We start from the raw sequence: 17,955 nt of genomic DNA, 5'->3' as shown, positions 1-17,955 counted from the left end.
CTAACCACCAGATGTTTGCTTCCCTTATGAAAGATAGATCTTTTGCAGACAGTTTAGGCAAACTCAGAATGTTTAACATGAAGGGTTTTACTTGTCGCACAACTAATCACTCAACTGTTTAGTAATATAGTTGCAATCTATATAAAACAATCTCAAATATCAACACACACATCAACTCCAAGTTTCATCTGTGATATACAATCATTTTCAAGATGGTTTGATTACTACGCAGGAAAAGTTGTTAGTTCCCTGCGTGCACCTCACACTCGGAATATGCAGCTCCACCTAACGTGACACAAGGGGGGCGGAGCGGCTAAAGTGAATATAAACAGTGTTGCCCGTGCTGTGGGAGCCCAAAGATGTTCAGGCCAAACCAGCTATAACACCACGAGCGTAAAGTATTTAGACAGTAAAACGTTTTGAAATACCTCCTGCTAGGACATTTGGAAGAAGTTAATGTGAAGACAAAAATATTATGAGTTAATCAAGCGATTTCTCCAGAAGAGGAAATTGTGTCTGCCTCGTGGAATGCGGCCGAAGAAAATCGAACTACGCTGAAGGGTGAGTTTTTGAACTTCACTGTACGTTTACCAGGAACGCAACTTTCAGAACAGTTCTTTAAGGGATAACGTTCGGCGAAGTGTCTTGTTATAGGAAAATATTTGACAAATATAATTTGTTTTAATACGATAAACATAATTGAGAATAATTGTATACTGGAAATAACTGAGAACGGTAAAAAAAAAAACTGAAAATAATTAATTTCCAACCTTATCAGGAAAGGAAGAAATAAAAGCTAAATGTGTTCAGGGGATGTTTGTATCGGCTTGTATTACATGTGTGAGAGCGAGAGAGAAAGGAAAGTTTTTCGGAAAACGCAGACTGACAAGTAGGGGTCTAGACCCGTGTATCGAACTATTAAGCCGCTTTAAATATGTGTTGTTCTACTGCCAGTGGTTGTGTAACATTTGAAAAGCAGTAAAGGAAATGAAACCTGCCAATGGCATTACTGATGGAGACCCATTACGCAAGATCAGCCTTTCAGCACAAAAGTAGCGTATCTAGCCAGAGTATGATGAGCCTGCATTAAACAAGGCTGGCTGACAGAAGTGCAATGGATACGTCCTGCAGGTGAGACCAAGACAGAGACGCTAGGTTGTCTTATAATTTAGGCTACTGCATGTGTAGCAAGATGCAAGGTTAAAAGGCTAAAACAGTGATGACATAACTTATCGTTCCACTTTCTTGTTGATTATCTGCCTTGGGAGAAAATTTGCGTGGGATACAGCTTTGCTAGCCTTAATGATATTTTTTTCCCATTTTACTTGGGAGTGAATTGAAAAAAGTATGCTTTGGTAAAGTAGAATGTGCATAGGAATATGAAATAGGCCGAAGTTGAAAAACAAACAAAACGGGAGAAACTAATTGCTAAATTTCTGACCGAAATAATGTTTGTAAACTAACCAACGCACACTGGCTGTTCAATACACATGTCCCGATCCAAAATGGTTAATTTATCCCTATGATATTATATTGGTTAATTTTTAAGATGGTTTGATTACTACACAGGAGAGGTTATTGAATTCCCTGCGTGCACCACACACTCGGAAAATATGCAGCTCCACCTCACATGACACAAGGGGGGACGGAGCGACCAAACTGAAAATAAACCGAAGTGGTGCCCGTCCTGAGAGACATTTTTTATTAAACCACGAGCTAAGGGATTGGGCAATAACAATATTTGAAATACCTCCTTCTAGGAAATTTAGAAGAAGTTGATGTAAAAAAAAACTTTTCCTCGTGGAATGGCGCAGATGAAAATTTTACTTGGCTAAAGGGTGAGTTTTTGAACTTCACTGTACGTTTACCAGGAACACAACGTTCAGAACACTTCTTGAAGCAAGGCATAATGACCGACGAGGTGTCTTGTTATTGGATGGTTTTAAGATGTTGTGAGCTGTTGTGAATGGTCCTTGTTGTTGTTGAGTATTGTTGAGACTGTGGGAAGTCCCCAACCAGCAGAAGGAATTTAACATCCTTTCCGGGGCCCCGTTCGTCGTAAGGGCTGAAGCTAAATTAATCAATTGTCCTATTAGCCCGTTAACATTAGCGAGCTGATTGAGGACAGGATATATCGGCTCGTCAAAGGCTGGTCCGCATCCAAATCTTGTGGTTAATTTCAACCAGGCTAAACTTATCAGGGCAATTGCGCGTGCACGTCCTACTTCAAAAGGCAGTAAAGGTCGATCACCAAAACCATGATTTTCTGACGGTAAAATAGCTTCTAAACTCAAAGAAAGTGTCTCTTTTTTTCTCCGCTGGCGAGCAGCAGATGATCATGAAGGCTTATGAAGCATACAAGACCATAATCATGGCAAAATCCAACACCGCCACCGTTGTGAGAGCAAGACAAGAAGCGGTATATGAGGCTGTCTATGCAGTGATATCTATGTATGAATAAGTGACACAAGTGTGATCTGGTACAGTGGGTAGCGCTGTCGGTTAGTAACTGCAAGGTTGCTAGTTCGATTCCTCCAACCTCGGTGTAGTTTTACATTTCCTTGTAAGTCGCTTTGAATAAAAGCGTCTGTTAAATGACTAAATGGAAATGTATTAATAACAAATGCAATAAATTGAAGCAGTGAAAATAAATTGTGTGTATTTCTCTCTATTCTTTCTCTCTATTCTTAATCATTTTCTACAATAATAATATGCTATGGTGTACTAATAACACTGTCATATAATTATGAGTGCTTTGTTCTTTGTTCTTTGTTCATCGCCGACACTACAAAAATGTACAACTCGCAAAAAAGCGCAAGACAGTCAATGTTCGACTGTGATGTTTGCAATAAATTACTCGAGAAGGTCTTGTAAATTAATTATTCCTTGTCGGCTGAATCGGTAGCGCTCATACAAGAACTCATCATGATGGAATAATGCAGTCGTTCTCAAAGTGTGGTCCGTTGACCACTGGTGGTCAGCCAGTGCCCCGTAATGGTCCGCGACGGCCAAAATAAAATTATTGCGACATTTCTAACATACAACTCAGAACGAAGAGAACACAGTCAGTAGTAGCCTAATCTATTAAAGAGTTGCCTAATCTATTAACAAGGTCATGGATTGGTGGCTTTAGACAGGGACAATGAAAAGAAAATTAAATGAGAAAGCCTCTGACACAGACAAGGAGAAGGTGCAACGGCGAGATGGTTCTCATCACGGCGAAATTGGGCACCATCCCGCCGCTGAGCTGCATTCAAACAGCGTTTTTTTTTCCCGCTGCGGAGACAGAAAGTTGATAACTATATTCTGTGTTGTGTGACGTTGGATAATAACAACTCTTAATTATGAAAAGTTGACTACTAGGATGGCTATATTAGGCGTCTAGCCTACTGTTGGTAGCAGTGACGTGCGGTGAGGTTCGTGGCTGGTGAGGCACTGACTCTTTCAGAGTCAAATTTACAAATACATAAACCCATTTACATACATACAAATTTACAAACCCAATGGAGTATCTAAGATCACCATTCAATTGGCAGCTTTCACATTGACTACTGGTTGTTTTTCATATCAGCATTCTTTACACACACATAGGTAAGGTGCATACAGTAGGCAGCTGCTAGCTTGTGATGAACTCATGTGTAAATATTATGCACTCATGAATATGCACTCATGAATATGAACTCGTGAATATGAACTCTTTCTTACGAAGTTGCACAAGCACCCTGAGGGTTTCTACCTTTTCCCATTATAATTTTAAGAGTTAAATCGAGGATACTATAACATCAGCTAGATAACTAGCTATCATTTCATGCAAATTGAACTCTTCCGATTAACTCGTAAGGTTATTAAGTGTCCTTAGCTAGCTAATTAGCTAGCAACAGGATAACCATTGCAACCAGGAAACACAACTTACCTACAATTTAGGTTTAATTTCTCAAAATCAGCTCACCAATAAAAAGCAGTCTTGGGTTCAAAGTGATCACAACCACTTGTGTGATGTTAAACGGCTTCACGTAGACATAAAACAATCCCAAAAGAAATAATGGGAAATCAACGGAGCTGCCGCTGTAAGTTCAAAACCAAATTTATTCTTGAGGTTCCAAACATGTTCAAAGCAATTTGGCTTTGAATGTGTGAAGTCGATCGAGTTATCTTCTGTCCCGTCAATTGAAGCAAACCTTTTAGCTCCGGCATTGGTCTCCCATTATTAATCATTTCGCGTTTGGACTGAAAGTCCAGTTTTGAGAACTGCTTCAGCTTAGCAATAAAATCTTCCAATTTCGCTGTCAAGGTCAAGTAGAAGCGATTGCGCAATCCTAGGTGAGGCACTGCCTCACTGTCTCCCATAGACAATACAATGTTGCCTCACCTGACCCTTGTTTTCTCCCGTCTATTTGAATAGGACATGCGCAAATTCAGCGAATTCAGCGATTTTGATTATAAAAATGCTCGAAATGATTGGAATCATGCAGAAATTACACCTATACCACAGATTAGTAGAGAAATATGAATATTTATTTTATTTTATATATTTTTTTTTTTTTACTTTTCAAGATGTCTGCCTCACCTGCCTCATATGACCGCACGTCCCTGGTTGGTAGTGAATTACTGCGGTCGCGTGGTCGGTATGCGCATCGTTGTGTTTATTGGTTGTGTGGTGTGATACATTGGCGTGTGAGTGTGTGATGGGAGTATGAGGCTGTGAGGTTGCCTAGCGCATTGTCATATCTCTAACTAGCCTACCGGTACGTGAAAAAGGAGAGCCCACCTGCGAAAATCATGTGCTGCTAACAATTGTCTGGCTCCAGGTCTGGGTAGGTGGCCTGTTGTTCCGGGGATATACTATTTAGTTAGATGGTCCGCAAGTTTTTTTTTTATTGGCTAAGTGGTCCTTGGTCTGAAAAAGTTTGAGAAACACTGGAATAATGGATCTTGGCGATCGCAAAGAACTCTCTCACTATGAAGCGCCAATCTAACTAATATCGGATCTCCGAATGTGGTCGGGGCTACTGAGTTAAGTTTAGTTATGGTTGGCCGGCATGGTACATGAGAATTTTAGTTCTGCCAGGATAGCAGGGGTGGCAATTTGATATCTGTTTCATTTTGATGAGTTGATGGGGCGTGTGAATTTCAGTTGCACAAGAATAGCGAGGGTGGCAGGATATGACACATGCTGCATGCTGTACCCGGGATCCTTAAGCCTTCCTACACAGTACAACATGGCTGACAAGAAGTATGTTGCGACCCCTGGCCTTGAACCCAGGACTATGGGGTACTAAACCTGCACCCTGACCACAATGCCAAAGTCTCTCACTGGTACTTGGCACTTCAGTCCTACAGCTTCAATAATTAAGCAGTTTCTAGTGTTTCATTTGTAATGATTCTGCATGAATCATCTGGCAGAGCGATATTGCTGCAGCAATTGTGGTTTGATTATTTATTGTCATGAAGTTGGACTTTCATGTTATTATTTATTTTCTGTTTTTGTGTATACCTTTTGAACCTGGCACTGTAAATATTCTACATGGGTGATTCTCTGGACTTTGCCTGGAGACAATAAACAATTGTCCTCCTCACCATCACCCTCTGTGTGTCTCCTTGTTGTATAAAGACCCCCAGTCACAGATACCTTTCAACAGATAGATACTGTTATATGTGTTTATATGTAATGTGTTTTCAGATACATTATTGTTTTTGATTCCTTGTTTCTACTGAAGCCAGTTGTGTGTCCATGAAGAGAAGCTGAGCAATGGAAACACCAGGAGACGCTCCAGAGGGACAGAGGTAATGCATCATCTGAATTATGTGTGATGTTAAATGAAGCTGATATGTCCGTGTGTTTCTGTGGCTCTTGCGCTTTTTAGTGGACGTATAGGCCTACTCCACATATGCTAATTGCTTACTCTCTCTCAAAAACATTTTCTGTGTGTTTACTTCCCTTTTCATAACAGCAAGTCATGCACTGTTCAACACCATTGGTGGAAAACATGACGTAGGCCTACACTGTATGAAAATGAGTTTGAACAGATAAACACAAATATGGATAATTATTCTAAATTCTGAATGAGTCACAGTCCAGGGCTCTGAATTCCTCCACCAGTTTTATGTTTTATGAAGTTTTATGTTTTACACTTACATGACAGGGCTCTACGCTAAGGTTTTCCCCAAGGAGTACATGTGCTCCTAAATGAAAACATTTAGGAGCACACAAAGAAATTTAGGAGCACAGCGGGGTTTTTTTATGCGGAAGTAAAGCATGTCATTTGTGACCTATAGTTCCAAACAATGTATTTTCCAACGTTCAACCCCATTCATGTTCAGTGTTTCCGAAGCAAGTTAGCTGGTAAATTGATCAAATAACTGCATTTGTTCATATTTCAACACTTTAGTGGACCTCTTGTCAATTTTTATTAGTAGTATTTTATATAGCCAGCTTTCCCCAAAGTTTATTATAAGATATAGGTTATACTGTAGGTCTGGACTGTAACGTAAGCAACACTTTCACTGTAGCTAGCTAGAGAGCACGTGTATCATAACCAGAAGTCTGTTGGTGTATAGTCTGTCAAATTAGCTCTAGTTATTGGTGTTCGTTGGCAAACAAAGTTAGTCTTCTCTTATTAGCCTAGTTAGTACATCTGATTAGAAATAGCAACAATGAATTGCAGATTAAGGGGTCCCCTTTCTCAGTGTTAATTTTGGCAGCTATTTTAGATTTAGTCTTAGTCTCTAAGATACAGATCTCTTAGTATATGCCGCCAGATGAATACCAATTAATTAAATGTAAATAATAATGTTATGACGAACATGCATAATAGTTTTAGTCACATTTAGTTATTTTTATCCTTTTTAGTTTTAGTCTAGTTCTAGTCACATTTAAAAGTCCATATTATAGCCACATTAAACTCCTTTCCTTCCCTTCTCAGGCCCAGGGACCCCCTGTGTTGTGTCTACAACTGCATAATAGTCAAGCTTGCAGTACTTACATTGTGGATGCAATTAGTCTCTAAGATACAGATGTCTTAGTATATGCCTACAGCTGAATTCCAATTAATTCAATGTAAATTGAATTAATTTAGAGAATATCAAGTCTAGATTTTCAAATGATGTGATAGCACATTACAACTTCTATGCCTACCTGGCCTTAGTTAAATCAACCACATATCCTCCATATGAATTGCTGTGCAATCTGATAACCAACAGATTTAGCTAGACAGATAGTTTTGACAGTTGAAAGTGGTGCCAATGATAATAACAATTGCCCAAATAGACAAGGATATTTAAACCAATCACATATTTATTTATTTTTTCTTCATTAATGTCATGCGTGGCCTGTCCTATAGTCCATTCTGCAATGAGTTTACTAGCTAGCTATTGATAGCTAGTATAACTTAGCTAGGATATGCTACCTCATAGTTAGCTAAAGTTAGCTAGCTAAAAGTTTGCCAAGGCTAACGGGAGGCTTAAATCGAAAATTACTACTAGCTATCCAAGCTGACACAACCTAAACACTCGAATGCCCCTTTGAAGTTAACTTAACGTTGGCGAATATATTCTAATAACTAGTTATCATTGACAATTACTAGCTAAGTTACCAAACTCCTTTCTTGTCTTAAATTGAGCAGTTGCTGGTGTGAGCTACAGTATGGGAGCTGGCAAAGCCATTTCTAGCTCTGCTTCACAATATTGCTGCCTAGTGTTAAGTTAATGTAATACATAAATGTTAATAAAGTATCAGACATAAACAGGATACAACACACTAGTAACCAATTGATATTATGTGTTAATATACCGAAAATGTCAGTAAATCGAGGTGGTGCTGCTGTCTGTCCCGTCGAAAACCATTCAAACAGGTTGCCAGCAGTGGGTTTTTTGCGAGCTACTTATACCAGGTGATCACATGTCGGCGAGATTGTCGTAACCCTCTTTTTATATGGCTCTGGCCCATTGGTTGGGAATCGTCGCTCTCATTTGCATGAAGTTAAGTGCGTCATCATGCTATGTTCACATCGTGCAGTCGCGACCCCGTCACTTGTTTCCATATGAAATATATGGTATGCTTCACTTCTTCGCGCAGTTGTTCGGTGTATCAACAGCCCGTCACTCGCGCACTGTGCTCGTAAATTATTTTTCAAGTTCGCACATACCTATTTTTAGGCGCAAATGCGAGTGAAATACTCGCACTGTAGAGCCCTGTGTTGTCTGACACAAAACATCATCACTGGTGCTTAAATAAAAAAACACTCAAAAACTGTAGAGCCCTGCATGAGTGCTTTACTCAACAATGATCGTATAAGACATTTGAAAGAAATATTCCTAAAAATAATATTTACAGCTCTAAGTAATGTCATTCAGTCTGTCAACTGCTTAGACTACAGGTAAGTTATACAGCTTCTGTATTACTTGATCCAAACAATGAAATTCCTTACAGCTGTTGTTGGCACCTCATTCTACCAGCAGAGCATGTGTGTACACGCGCTTGCATTTCATATTTCATATTCATATTTCTGTGCACAGCAGCGTCATTCAAATTCTGGCCAGTTCAGTTCAATGAGTGAATTTAAATATCCAAATCAAAATAAGAAATTATGCCTTCCATGAATATTTTGTAATTGTATTTTGTTCCACATCAACTTCCAAAATGAAGATACAAATGGATCAAGGCAAGAAGGAATAGTCAGGAAATTATGGATAAATGCCTCTGTAGTAAATCATGGGTGCTATTTTGTGTGATAGACACGTCCGTCAGGAGAGACCTCCATCCCCTGCACCCACTTGTGTGTCCATGAGGAGTGACTGGTCAAAAGATCACCCCATCAACTTCCAGAATGAAGATGGTACAGATAGATCAAGGCAAGTCCATGAAACAGACTCATGTCAAGGGTATGCTAGGAAGGGTATGTTAGGAAGTCAACAAACAGTGAATTTAGAGTGTCACAACCAGCTATTTGGTCAAGAAACAAACAATCTTTCTATAAATACTTTGTAACTGCATTTCATTTGAATACCAATCATTTTTGTGCGTTTGACCGTCGGTCGGGAGTGACCCCTTGAGAGATGCATTTGGACCCAACAAAGTGTTTGTAAAGTATCCAATATGCAATGGCATTAAACTAAAAAAACAAATATCAACTTAGAAATATATGAAATTATTTCTGAAATAATTACAGCATAGAACATACAGATCAAGTGCAGACCCAAAATCCCAGAGGCAAGGGAAAAAAACATTTGGAAAGGTTTCCTTCATACGTTACTGTAAGGCACATGATGCAGGTTTTTGACATTTTTTTGAGGCATGGTTTTGGAATAATAATATTGAGGTATGGTTTTGGAATAAGCACATCTTTTGTTTTCATAAGCCACTCAGTCTATTCACTAGGTTTCTGTTATAGGCTCGAAACCCTGTGGAAATGTAAGACCAGCTTTTACAGCACAGTGTTGCCAAAAATATCGCCAAAGTACATCAGTTAGCAAGCTGGGTAGTTTTAATCAGGGTCAACTGTGCTTTTGTTGATGTTTAAAGGTTAGCTCCATATTTCTTCACTTTGATTTTCCATCCCCAGAAGCCAAATGGAGGAATGTAAACCAGATGCTGTCAGTGACCAGTTCACCCAGAGTCAACATGGGGATCTGAAGCACATATTCCAGGTTTGATGCAGACATTTAATGCAGTGCTGCTATGGAGTATATGTTCATAATTAGTAATATACACCACCATTCAAAAGTATAAGGAATTACTCACAAATGTACATTTTTCAATTAAAATAAGATGAACATAATTAAAGTTATAGTTATAAGTATATAAGTTTAATCATGAGGCCTGTTATGGCATGTTATGTCATGTTATGGTTATGACAGTGTCATGTCATTCTCATGTCAACCCTTTCAAATAAAGTGTTACCGATTGTACAAAGAAAGTTATTACATGTAAGAAATTTGGTTCCCTATCGCAGTTGGACTGCGATATAACAGATGGGACATGACGTAGTCACGTAGCCACATTAAATTATCCCATTTTTTCATTATCCACGTGTCTCAAATGTTGTATGATGTAACATAGCTTAACAGGATACATGATATGTCCAGTAACAACATAAAGAAGGGGTAACTTAAGTCAAAACCAACAATATTTATTGACTGATCTTGAAAGTATTGGCTTACAAAAGCAAAATAAGTCATCACATAAAATATTATTCAGTGTTAGTGCAAGAAGCGAACTGTGAAACACACTGTGAAACCTATGAAAAGTGGCAGTGGTATATGAAATACAGACTGCGTTATCCACTTCACGACCGCGATTTTCTTTCGTTCCAATTCTTGGATGTAGGATTTCCCTCCCTTTGTAGAAACCTGTTGAATGGATACATTTGGTCTAGGAAGTCCTAATTGTTTTGTTGTCAATTTATCTTCATTAGTACGCCGACTAAAAAGGAGTTTCTGTTGAATCGAGTTATTGCACTAAACAGGGCAGCCATCTTGACAGAATATGCCTCTGTCGAGCTGTATGGCGTTCGTATAGGCTTTTACGTCCATTACTTATGACACGACATGGAGGGGCGAGCCCTCCCGGAAGCCATAGAGAATGCATTGAGAGCTCTGTTTTGTGAAAAAAATGGATTTAACATGGGAGTCAATGGGAGAGGTCTGGGGCGATTTTCATTTCGCCCCAAATCGCCCCAGAAGGGGCGGGGCCATTTGAAGCACGACTTTAGGCTGACTGAATGACTGTTACCTGATTCGACAATGACATAGAGAGGCAGATCAGACGGTCTAGTGGTAGAATCCGACAGAAAAAAAATTATTACATTTAAATTTACGTCGTCATTTACGCGACTTACAAATATATTGCGTTTATATCAGGAGTTTTTTTTTTATTTTCCCCTAGGCAGTGCGTCGCCCCAATCGCCCTTATGGACAAGCCGACCCTGTTAGATTCTATATGTTAGATGTGGCCGAACCTAGTTTTTTACATGGTGTTCTACAGGCAGGCGATCTTTGAATCCCCGGGCCTGAGAATGGTAAAGTGATGTATGTGTTCATCAGCGTCTATGTGTTACGATGCGAATGAACCATTCTAGGGTTTTTTTTCCTACGGGCGGGGGATTGCTGATCCCCTTGGCCTATGTACAAAGGAAGTGCCCTTGTAATGTTCACCACCAGCTGCTGTATGAACCTCTAGGAGGGCGAAAGCAATATAAAGTTGGTGTGTGTGTTGGCTGCCACTGTATTATCACGCGTGAGGATATGCGGTCGCATCTGTTATATCGCAGTCCAACCAGATATAACAAGAGTTGCGTGTACAGTGTTGCTCTTGGATTAGGTTTTCTACGCTCAGTTTCTTTTCCAAGACCGATTCGACCGTGTGTACCATCTGTTGCGTCCCTCTACACCCCTACTGGCTTTGCAGTGGCAGTGCAACAGTCTTTGGGTGGTGAATGGACGTAATAAGCTTGATTGTCCACACCTGAGGAGGTTTGGATAAAAGCCATGCTGTTTGCCCTCAGAGGGAGCTTGCATTCCCACCATGCTTTGGAGGCTGGTGAACACCATGCATTTGGTGCTGGTGTGTTGCGGCCACCATTTTAGCCACTGCTTTTAAGTAATATAGAAATAAATACTTTATTTCCATACAACTCTGTGGTCTGTCTCCAATTTATGTTGCGGCTCAAGAGCCGGGTCGTAACACCATCCCTACTTAAAGGCTCCTGAGGGGGCGGGCTCAGGAGAGGGATTGGGCGAATCTCAGCCTTCTGGCGTGAGTGAATAGTGCTTAGATTGGTTCCATGACTACTATGTCATGTCCCATCGGGCATTTATTTCACTCATAGGCTACGGGGATCACTGATCACCTGCCTGCAGAACTGCCCATACGATTTTGTTCACTTGCGTCTAACGTATAGAAGCTGATGAACACATACATCATTTAGTCATTCCTAGGCCCTGGGGATCACAGATCGCCTGCCTGTAGAACACCTTGAAGGAAACTAGGTTCAGCCACATCTAACATATAGAACTTAATGAAGGTGTGGCGCGAACTCCAGCAAATTTCTTCCACTGACACTCCTTTTAATAAGGCCCAGGAAGAAGATGCCCCTCGAGTAGAGTGCGCACGCAGTCTCTCTGGAGGTTCTAAGGAAAAACTTGTATTGTATAGTTTGTTCAAACGCTCCTCCTCTGCGGACGCAAAAGGAGGGGGTGAAAATACTGCCAACTCAATCACCTGGTTACGGAATGTAGTTGCCACCACCTTAGGTGTATAAGCAGCATTTGGTCGCATAACCACTTTGTCCCCAGCCACTGAGAACTGAAGGCACGATGGGCTGACGGACAGGGCTTGCATGTCACCAATGCGCTTTGGTGACACTAGTGCCAGTAACAGCGCGGTTTTCAATGAGACGAATTTCATGTCCACTCTTTCTAAGGGCTCGAATGGAGGCCCTGTGAGAGCACGTAACCCTACCAGCAAATCCCACACCTGTCAGGCACCCTTAGACACCAGCCATAAAGCGTGACGCTAGAGCAGTGTTTCTCAAACTTTTTCAGACCAAGGACCACTTAGCCAATAAAAAAAAAACTTGCGGACCATCTAACTAAATAGTATATCCCCGGAACAACAGGCCACCTACCCAGACCTGGAGCCAGACAATTGTTAGCAGCACATGATTTTCGCGGGTGGGCTCTCCTTTTTCACGTACCGGTAGGCTAGTTATAGATATGACAATGCGCTAGGCAACCTCACAGCCTCATACTCCCATCACACACTCACACGCCAATGTATCACACCACACAACCAATAAACACAACGATGCGCATACCAACCACGCGACCGCAGTAATTCACTACCAACCAGGGACGTGCGGTCATATGAGGCAGGTGAGGCAGACATCTTGAAAAGTAAAAAAAATAAAAAATATATAAAATAAAATAAATATTCATATTTCTCTACTAATCTGTGGTATAGGTGTAATTTCTGCATGATTCCAATCATTTCGAGCATTTTTATAATCAAAATTGCTGAATTCGCTGAATTTGCGCATGTCCTATTCAAATAGACGGGAGAAAACAAGGGTCAGGTGAGGCAACATTGTATTGTCTATGGGAGACAGTGAGGCAGTGCCTCACCTAGGATTGCGCAATCGCTCCAAACTGGGTTTTGCGCATGCGTGCGCATGCATAGAACCTTTGAGCTGAGCTCAAAACGCATTGAAAAATCATGTAGGTGAGGCACACAGTACCTCTGCCTCAATGAAGGGGGCATGCGAGAGCGCACCTGTCGGGGTTATGCTGGGGAACGTTGCTCTTCTTCTACACTTCTACTTGACCTTGACGGCGAAAATGGAAGATTTTATTGCTAAGCTGAAGCAGTTCTCAAAACTGGACTTTCAGTACAAACGCGAAATGATTAATAATGGGAGACCAATGCCGGAGCTAAAAGGTTTGCTTCAATTGACAGGACAGAAGATAACTCGATCGACTTCACACATTCAAAGCCAAATTGCTTTGAACATGTTTGGAACCTCAAGAATAAATTTGGTTTTGAACTTACAGGGGCGGGGGCGGCTGCAGCAGTTAAGCGGCTACCGGACTCCCCGCTACATGTTGCCGACGGTGTACACTGCTCAGCTGGGAGTCTCAGTTTGGCAGTATGCGAGGCGTTTAGCCTGCTGAGGCACTGGAACGAGAAAAAAATTAGTACAGAACGAGTTTGTTAACCTTCCCAACGGTGACAGCCGTTGACGGCAAGCTAGCTAGCAGGGTAGTCAGTGGACTAGCCAGCTAATGAGCAAACAAGCTAGGTAGCTAACTCGCGGAACTCACGCTAGTGACAGGAGTACAGGCCGAGTTCGTTTACCTTCCCAACGGTGATAGCCGTTAGGCAGCAAGCTAGTTCGCAGGGTAGTCAGTGGGCTAGTCCGCTAACAAGCTAGGTAGCTAACTCGAACTTCTTAAGTCTATAAGCCTTAACTCGCGGCACTAAAGCCAAGTGACAGCAGTAAGACATAGTTTGTTACCTTCCCAACGGTGACAGCCGTCAGGTAGCAAGCTAGTTCGCAGGGTAGTCAGTGGACTAGCCAGCTAGTGAGCTAACTTGGTAACTCTTGCCAGATGTCGGAGGAAGGGTACTTCCCCAGGCAGATGACGCACCGGCGGTGTCTGTCCCCTTTATCCCTGGCGTGCCCACAGTCTTGTCTCAACATGTCTGTAATAGGAGAAAAGGTTAGCACGAGTACAATACTATCACAACGAACCGTTGAGTAGCAGGAAGCTAGCAAGCTAGTCAGAGAGCTAGCCAGCTAGCTGCTAGAGATAGCAACTTGAACTTCTCAGGCTAAAGCCAATTCGCCCACAACGCCCACCAACTCAAAGGAGAGAGTAGCTCGCGTAGCTGAAGCAAAAGACAGAAATTTTGAATTGCGTGTAGCGAAATCACTTGGAACGGTTCACTTCAAGCAAAGATATGAAAGAGGATGTTGCTTGTCCATCACAGGTATTTATGCGCTCCAGAGGGGGCGGGCTCTGGAGAGTGATTGGACGCATCTCAGCCTTCCGGCGTGAGTGAATAGTGCTTCGACTACGTCACGTCCCATATGTTATATCGCAGTCCACTGGGATAGGGAACATTACTTTGAACTTGCATATACCAGGTTTAGGGTTAAGGTAAATGTAAGTAGTGTGTCAGTGCTCTGGAATGCACTGCAGAGCGTTACCAGATATTTCTGCTTTAGGTGTTAGAGGAGAAGATCATCACCTTTGTGAAGAATGAGCTGAAGAGATTCAACAAGATGCTGAGCCCAAATTACCAAGAGAACTTTGAGAATAAAGAGGAGGATGAGAGTGAAGCCAGAGAAGCGGCTCTGAAGATGGCACTGCACTTCCTTAGGAATATGGAGCTGAAAGATCTTGCTGACAAACTGCAAGAAAGTAAGAATTCTTCGTTTATTTACATTTGCATTTTTTTGCATCAATTAGCTTAGGAAAAAAAGAAACAGCTATAGTTTTTCCTCAATGTCAGTGGCTTGCAAAATATTATTATGTTTTTTTTGTATCTTTGAAATAGATAAGTTGGACGTAGTTTTTCAGACTGAGCTAAAAAGAAATCTCAAGAACAAGTACCAGAGTGTTTTTGAAGGAATACCCAAACAAGGAAGCTGTACTCTTCTAGAAAAGATCTACACAGAGGTCTACATCACAGAGGGAGGAAGTGGAAAAGTAAATAAAGAGCATGAAGTCAGACAGATTGAGTCAAGATCCAAGAGACCAGATGGACAGGAGACATCAATCAGATGCAGTGACATCTTTAAAGTCTTACCCGGCCAAGACAAACCAATCAGAAGTGTTGTCACAAAAGGAGTTGCTGGCATTGGTAAAACTGTCTCAGTTCAGAAGTTCATCCTGGACTGGGCAGAGGGAAAAGAAAACCAGGATATCCACTTCATATTTCCACTGCTTTTTAGGCAGCTCAACCTCATGAGAGAAAAACAGCTCTCTTTGATGGATCTCCTCCACCACTTTTTCACAGAAGTAAAGCAGTCAACTTTTCCCAGCCAAGGGAAGTACAAAGTATTGTTCATCTTTGATGGTCTGGATGAATGTCGACTCCAACTAGAATTTCAGAAAAATGAAAGTTTGACTGATGTGACAGAGGTCACTTCATTGGATGTACTCCTGACAAATGTCATCAAGGGTAATCTGCTACCCTCTGCTTTACTTTGGATTACCTCTCGACCAGCAGCAGCCAATCAACTCCCACCTAAGTGTGTTGACCGGGTCACAGAGGTACAAGGGTTCAATGACCCACAGAAGGAGGAGTACTTCAAAAAGAGGATCAGTGATCAGAATCTTGCCAGCAGTGTCATCTCTCACATCAAATTATCAAGGAGTCTTCACATTATGTGCCACATACCAGTGTTCTGCTGGATTGCTGCTACTGTTCTTGGGGTAATTCTTGGCTCTTCAGGAGGAGGACAGATTCCAAAGACTTTGACAGAGATGTATACCTACTTCCTTATTTTCCAAACCAAACAGAGGAGCCTAAAGTTTGAAAATGTGCATGACCTTGATCCACAGTGGAACCAGGAAGTCATCCTTGGTCTCGGAAAGTTGGCATATGAACAGTTAGAGAAGGGTAATCTGATTTTTTATGAAGAAGACCTAAAAGAGTCTGGCATTGATGTCAGAGAGGCAGCAGTATGCTCTGGCATCTGCTCCCAGATCTTTCGAGAAGAATCAGGGCTTTATCAAGGAAAAGTGTTCTGCTTCGTGCATTTAAGTGTCCAGGAGTATCTTGCAGCTCTGTATGTGTTTCTGATGTTAATAATGAAAAGGAAAGACCTAATTTCTCCAAAGCAAGCCCTCAGAAAAGGCTTTCAGCTTTGGGAAATGAGATCAGTGCACAAATCCATGATCATCTTACACAAAAGTGCTGTGGACAAAGTTTTGGAGCATGAAGATGGACGCTTTGACCTATTTCTCCGTTTCCTTCTTGGCCTCTCTCTGGAGTCTAACCAGACTCTCCTGCATGGCCTACTACAGAGAGGACAAAATCAGATGGGCAATGAAGAAACAATCAGTTACATTAAGGAAAAGATCAGGGAGGTTCCTTCATCAGAAAGGGTCATCAACCTCTTCCACTGTCTGCATGAACTCAATGATCACTCCTTAGTGGAAGAGGTCCAGAGTTTCCTGAGTGCTGGGACACTTTCGGAAGCTGAACTCTCACCTACCCAGTGGTCAGCTCTAGTGTTTGTGCTGCTGACATCAGAACAGAAGCTGGATGTGTTTGACTTGAAGAAGTACATCAGATCTGATGAAGCTTTCCTCAGGCTTCAGCCAGTAGTGGAGGAATCTCAGAAGGCTCAGTAAGTATGGTGGCAGTGTGTATTCTCAGAAAGGAAGGGGTTAATGACACTAGCTGGGTTTCCATCAAAGTTTTTAATGCACATTTTGATCATTCGAATAATAAACCCTGACTGGAAACACTTGAAATTCGTATAACATCTTCTATTGCAAATAAACATTCTATTTCCTAGAGGCGGGTGGATTAACTCGCCGTTCTGGTATAATCTGACAAAATTTCAATTAAATGGGTTAATTCGCATGAATTTGCATTTGTTGCACTTTATTTACGTCTTTGCATTTTGTTTAGCTGAATTTTCATGAGTGTGCATAAAAGATGGGAATGAGTTAGATGGAAACCCATTTTGTCGGATTTTTGAATTGGTTTAGAAGCACAACACTAATATACAGACGGCAGCAGTGTCCTTTTCATAGAGCTTATAGTCACTAGTGGCCGTTTCCCCCTTAAGGCTCAATAGCTGTGGGCTCACTGAAAGGAGCTGTACAGCACTGGCATGTATCCTCAGCAAACCATCTTCAAAACTGAAAAATGTGGATCTCAGTGACAACAGTATTGGAGATATTGGAGTCCAAGAACTCTCTAGAGGACTGGAGAACCCAAACTGTGCACTGGAGACACTCAGGTAAGACATTTTGAGTCTTCAGTATTCCCTAGGAATGAGTTCTGTGGGATCATTTGAACTGTTTCATTTCTTGATCAAATATCCCCATTGTTACAGACACACAGACAGTATTTCTTTTAGACTTTTTCAAATTTTCATGAAAAGTTCCAGACACACATAGACTTGAAGATCCTTCCTTTCAATGATAAAAGCTCACTGAAGAAACTGCAGAAGTTGTCTCAGTTTACAAAACTAATACCAAGTGCATTTTGGAACAAACGCTCAGATGGAAATTAAATGTTTAGAGTATCATGAAACCACAATGTCACAAACTTTTTCATGGAAAATCTGGATGACTAGGTGACTAAGATATGTTTTCTCCTAACGTGGGTTGTTACTAAAACCCAAATCCTTAAATTCAGTTAATTAACAATGGGACCTTGTGTAACGTCTGCACTGACATAGGACTCACACGTGTGCGTTGGAATGCGTTGATCCT

General features: G+C 41.3%; 1 protein-coding gene and 1 long non-coding RNA gene across 2 annotated transcripts; both read left to right on the top strand.

Moving 5' to 3' along the window:
• Window positions 1–374: 374 nt before the first annotated feature.
• LOC116225096 lies at window positions 375–8,821 on the top strand. The gene is made up of 3 exons (XR_004165905.2): window positions 375–561; window positions 5,718–5,784; window positions 8,734–8,821. It is a non-coding gene; the product is annotated as an uncharacterized LOC116225096 (long non-coding RNA).
• Window positions 8,822–9,342: 521 nt separating this feature from the next.
• On the top strand, window positions 9,343–17,498 carry LOC105893537 (protein NLRC3-like). The gene is made up of 4 exons (XM_031586590.2): window positions 9,343–9,645; window positions 14,724–14,919; window positions 15,056–16,856; window positions 17,304–17,498. The coding sequence occupies exons 1-4, from the start codon at window positions 9,568–9,570 to the stop codon at window positions 17,479–17,481; spliced, it is 2,253 nt and encodes a 750-aa protein (XP_031442450.2). The 5' UTR covers window positions 9,343–9,567; the 3' UTR covers window positions 17,482–17,498.
• Window positions 17,499–17,955: the final 457 nt, after the last annotated feature.

The sequence above is a fragment of the Clupea harengus genome, chromosome 19 (genome assembly GCF_900700415.2).
Source record: "Clupea harengus chromosome 19, Ch_v2.0.2, whole genome shotgun sequence".
NCBI lineage: Eukaryota > Metazoa > Chordata > Actinopteri > Clupeiformes > Clupeidae > Clupea > Clupea harengus.
Note: the sequence above shows the minus strand (reverse complement) of the source record. Positions and strands in the feature narration are given on the sequence as shown.

What these genes read in the sequence shown, in the direction of transcription:
- LOC105893537 (XM_031586590.2), top strand. Translation starts at nt 9,568, where the DNA reads ATGGAGGAATGTAAACCAGATGCTGTCAGTGACCAGTTCACCCAGAGT. An exon ending in ATCTGAAGCACATATTCCAG is followed by an intron (nt 9,646 to 14,723) that starts GTTTGATGCAGA and finishes TTTCTGCTTTAG; the next exon opens with GTGTTAGAGGAGAAGATCAT. An exon ending in GAGGAATCTCAGAAGGCTCA is followed by an intron (nt 16,857 to 17,303) that starts GTAAGTATGGTG and finishes TTCCCCCTTAAG; the next exon opens with GCTCAATAGCTGTGGGCTCA.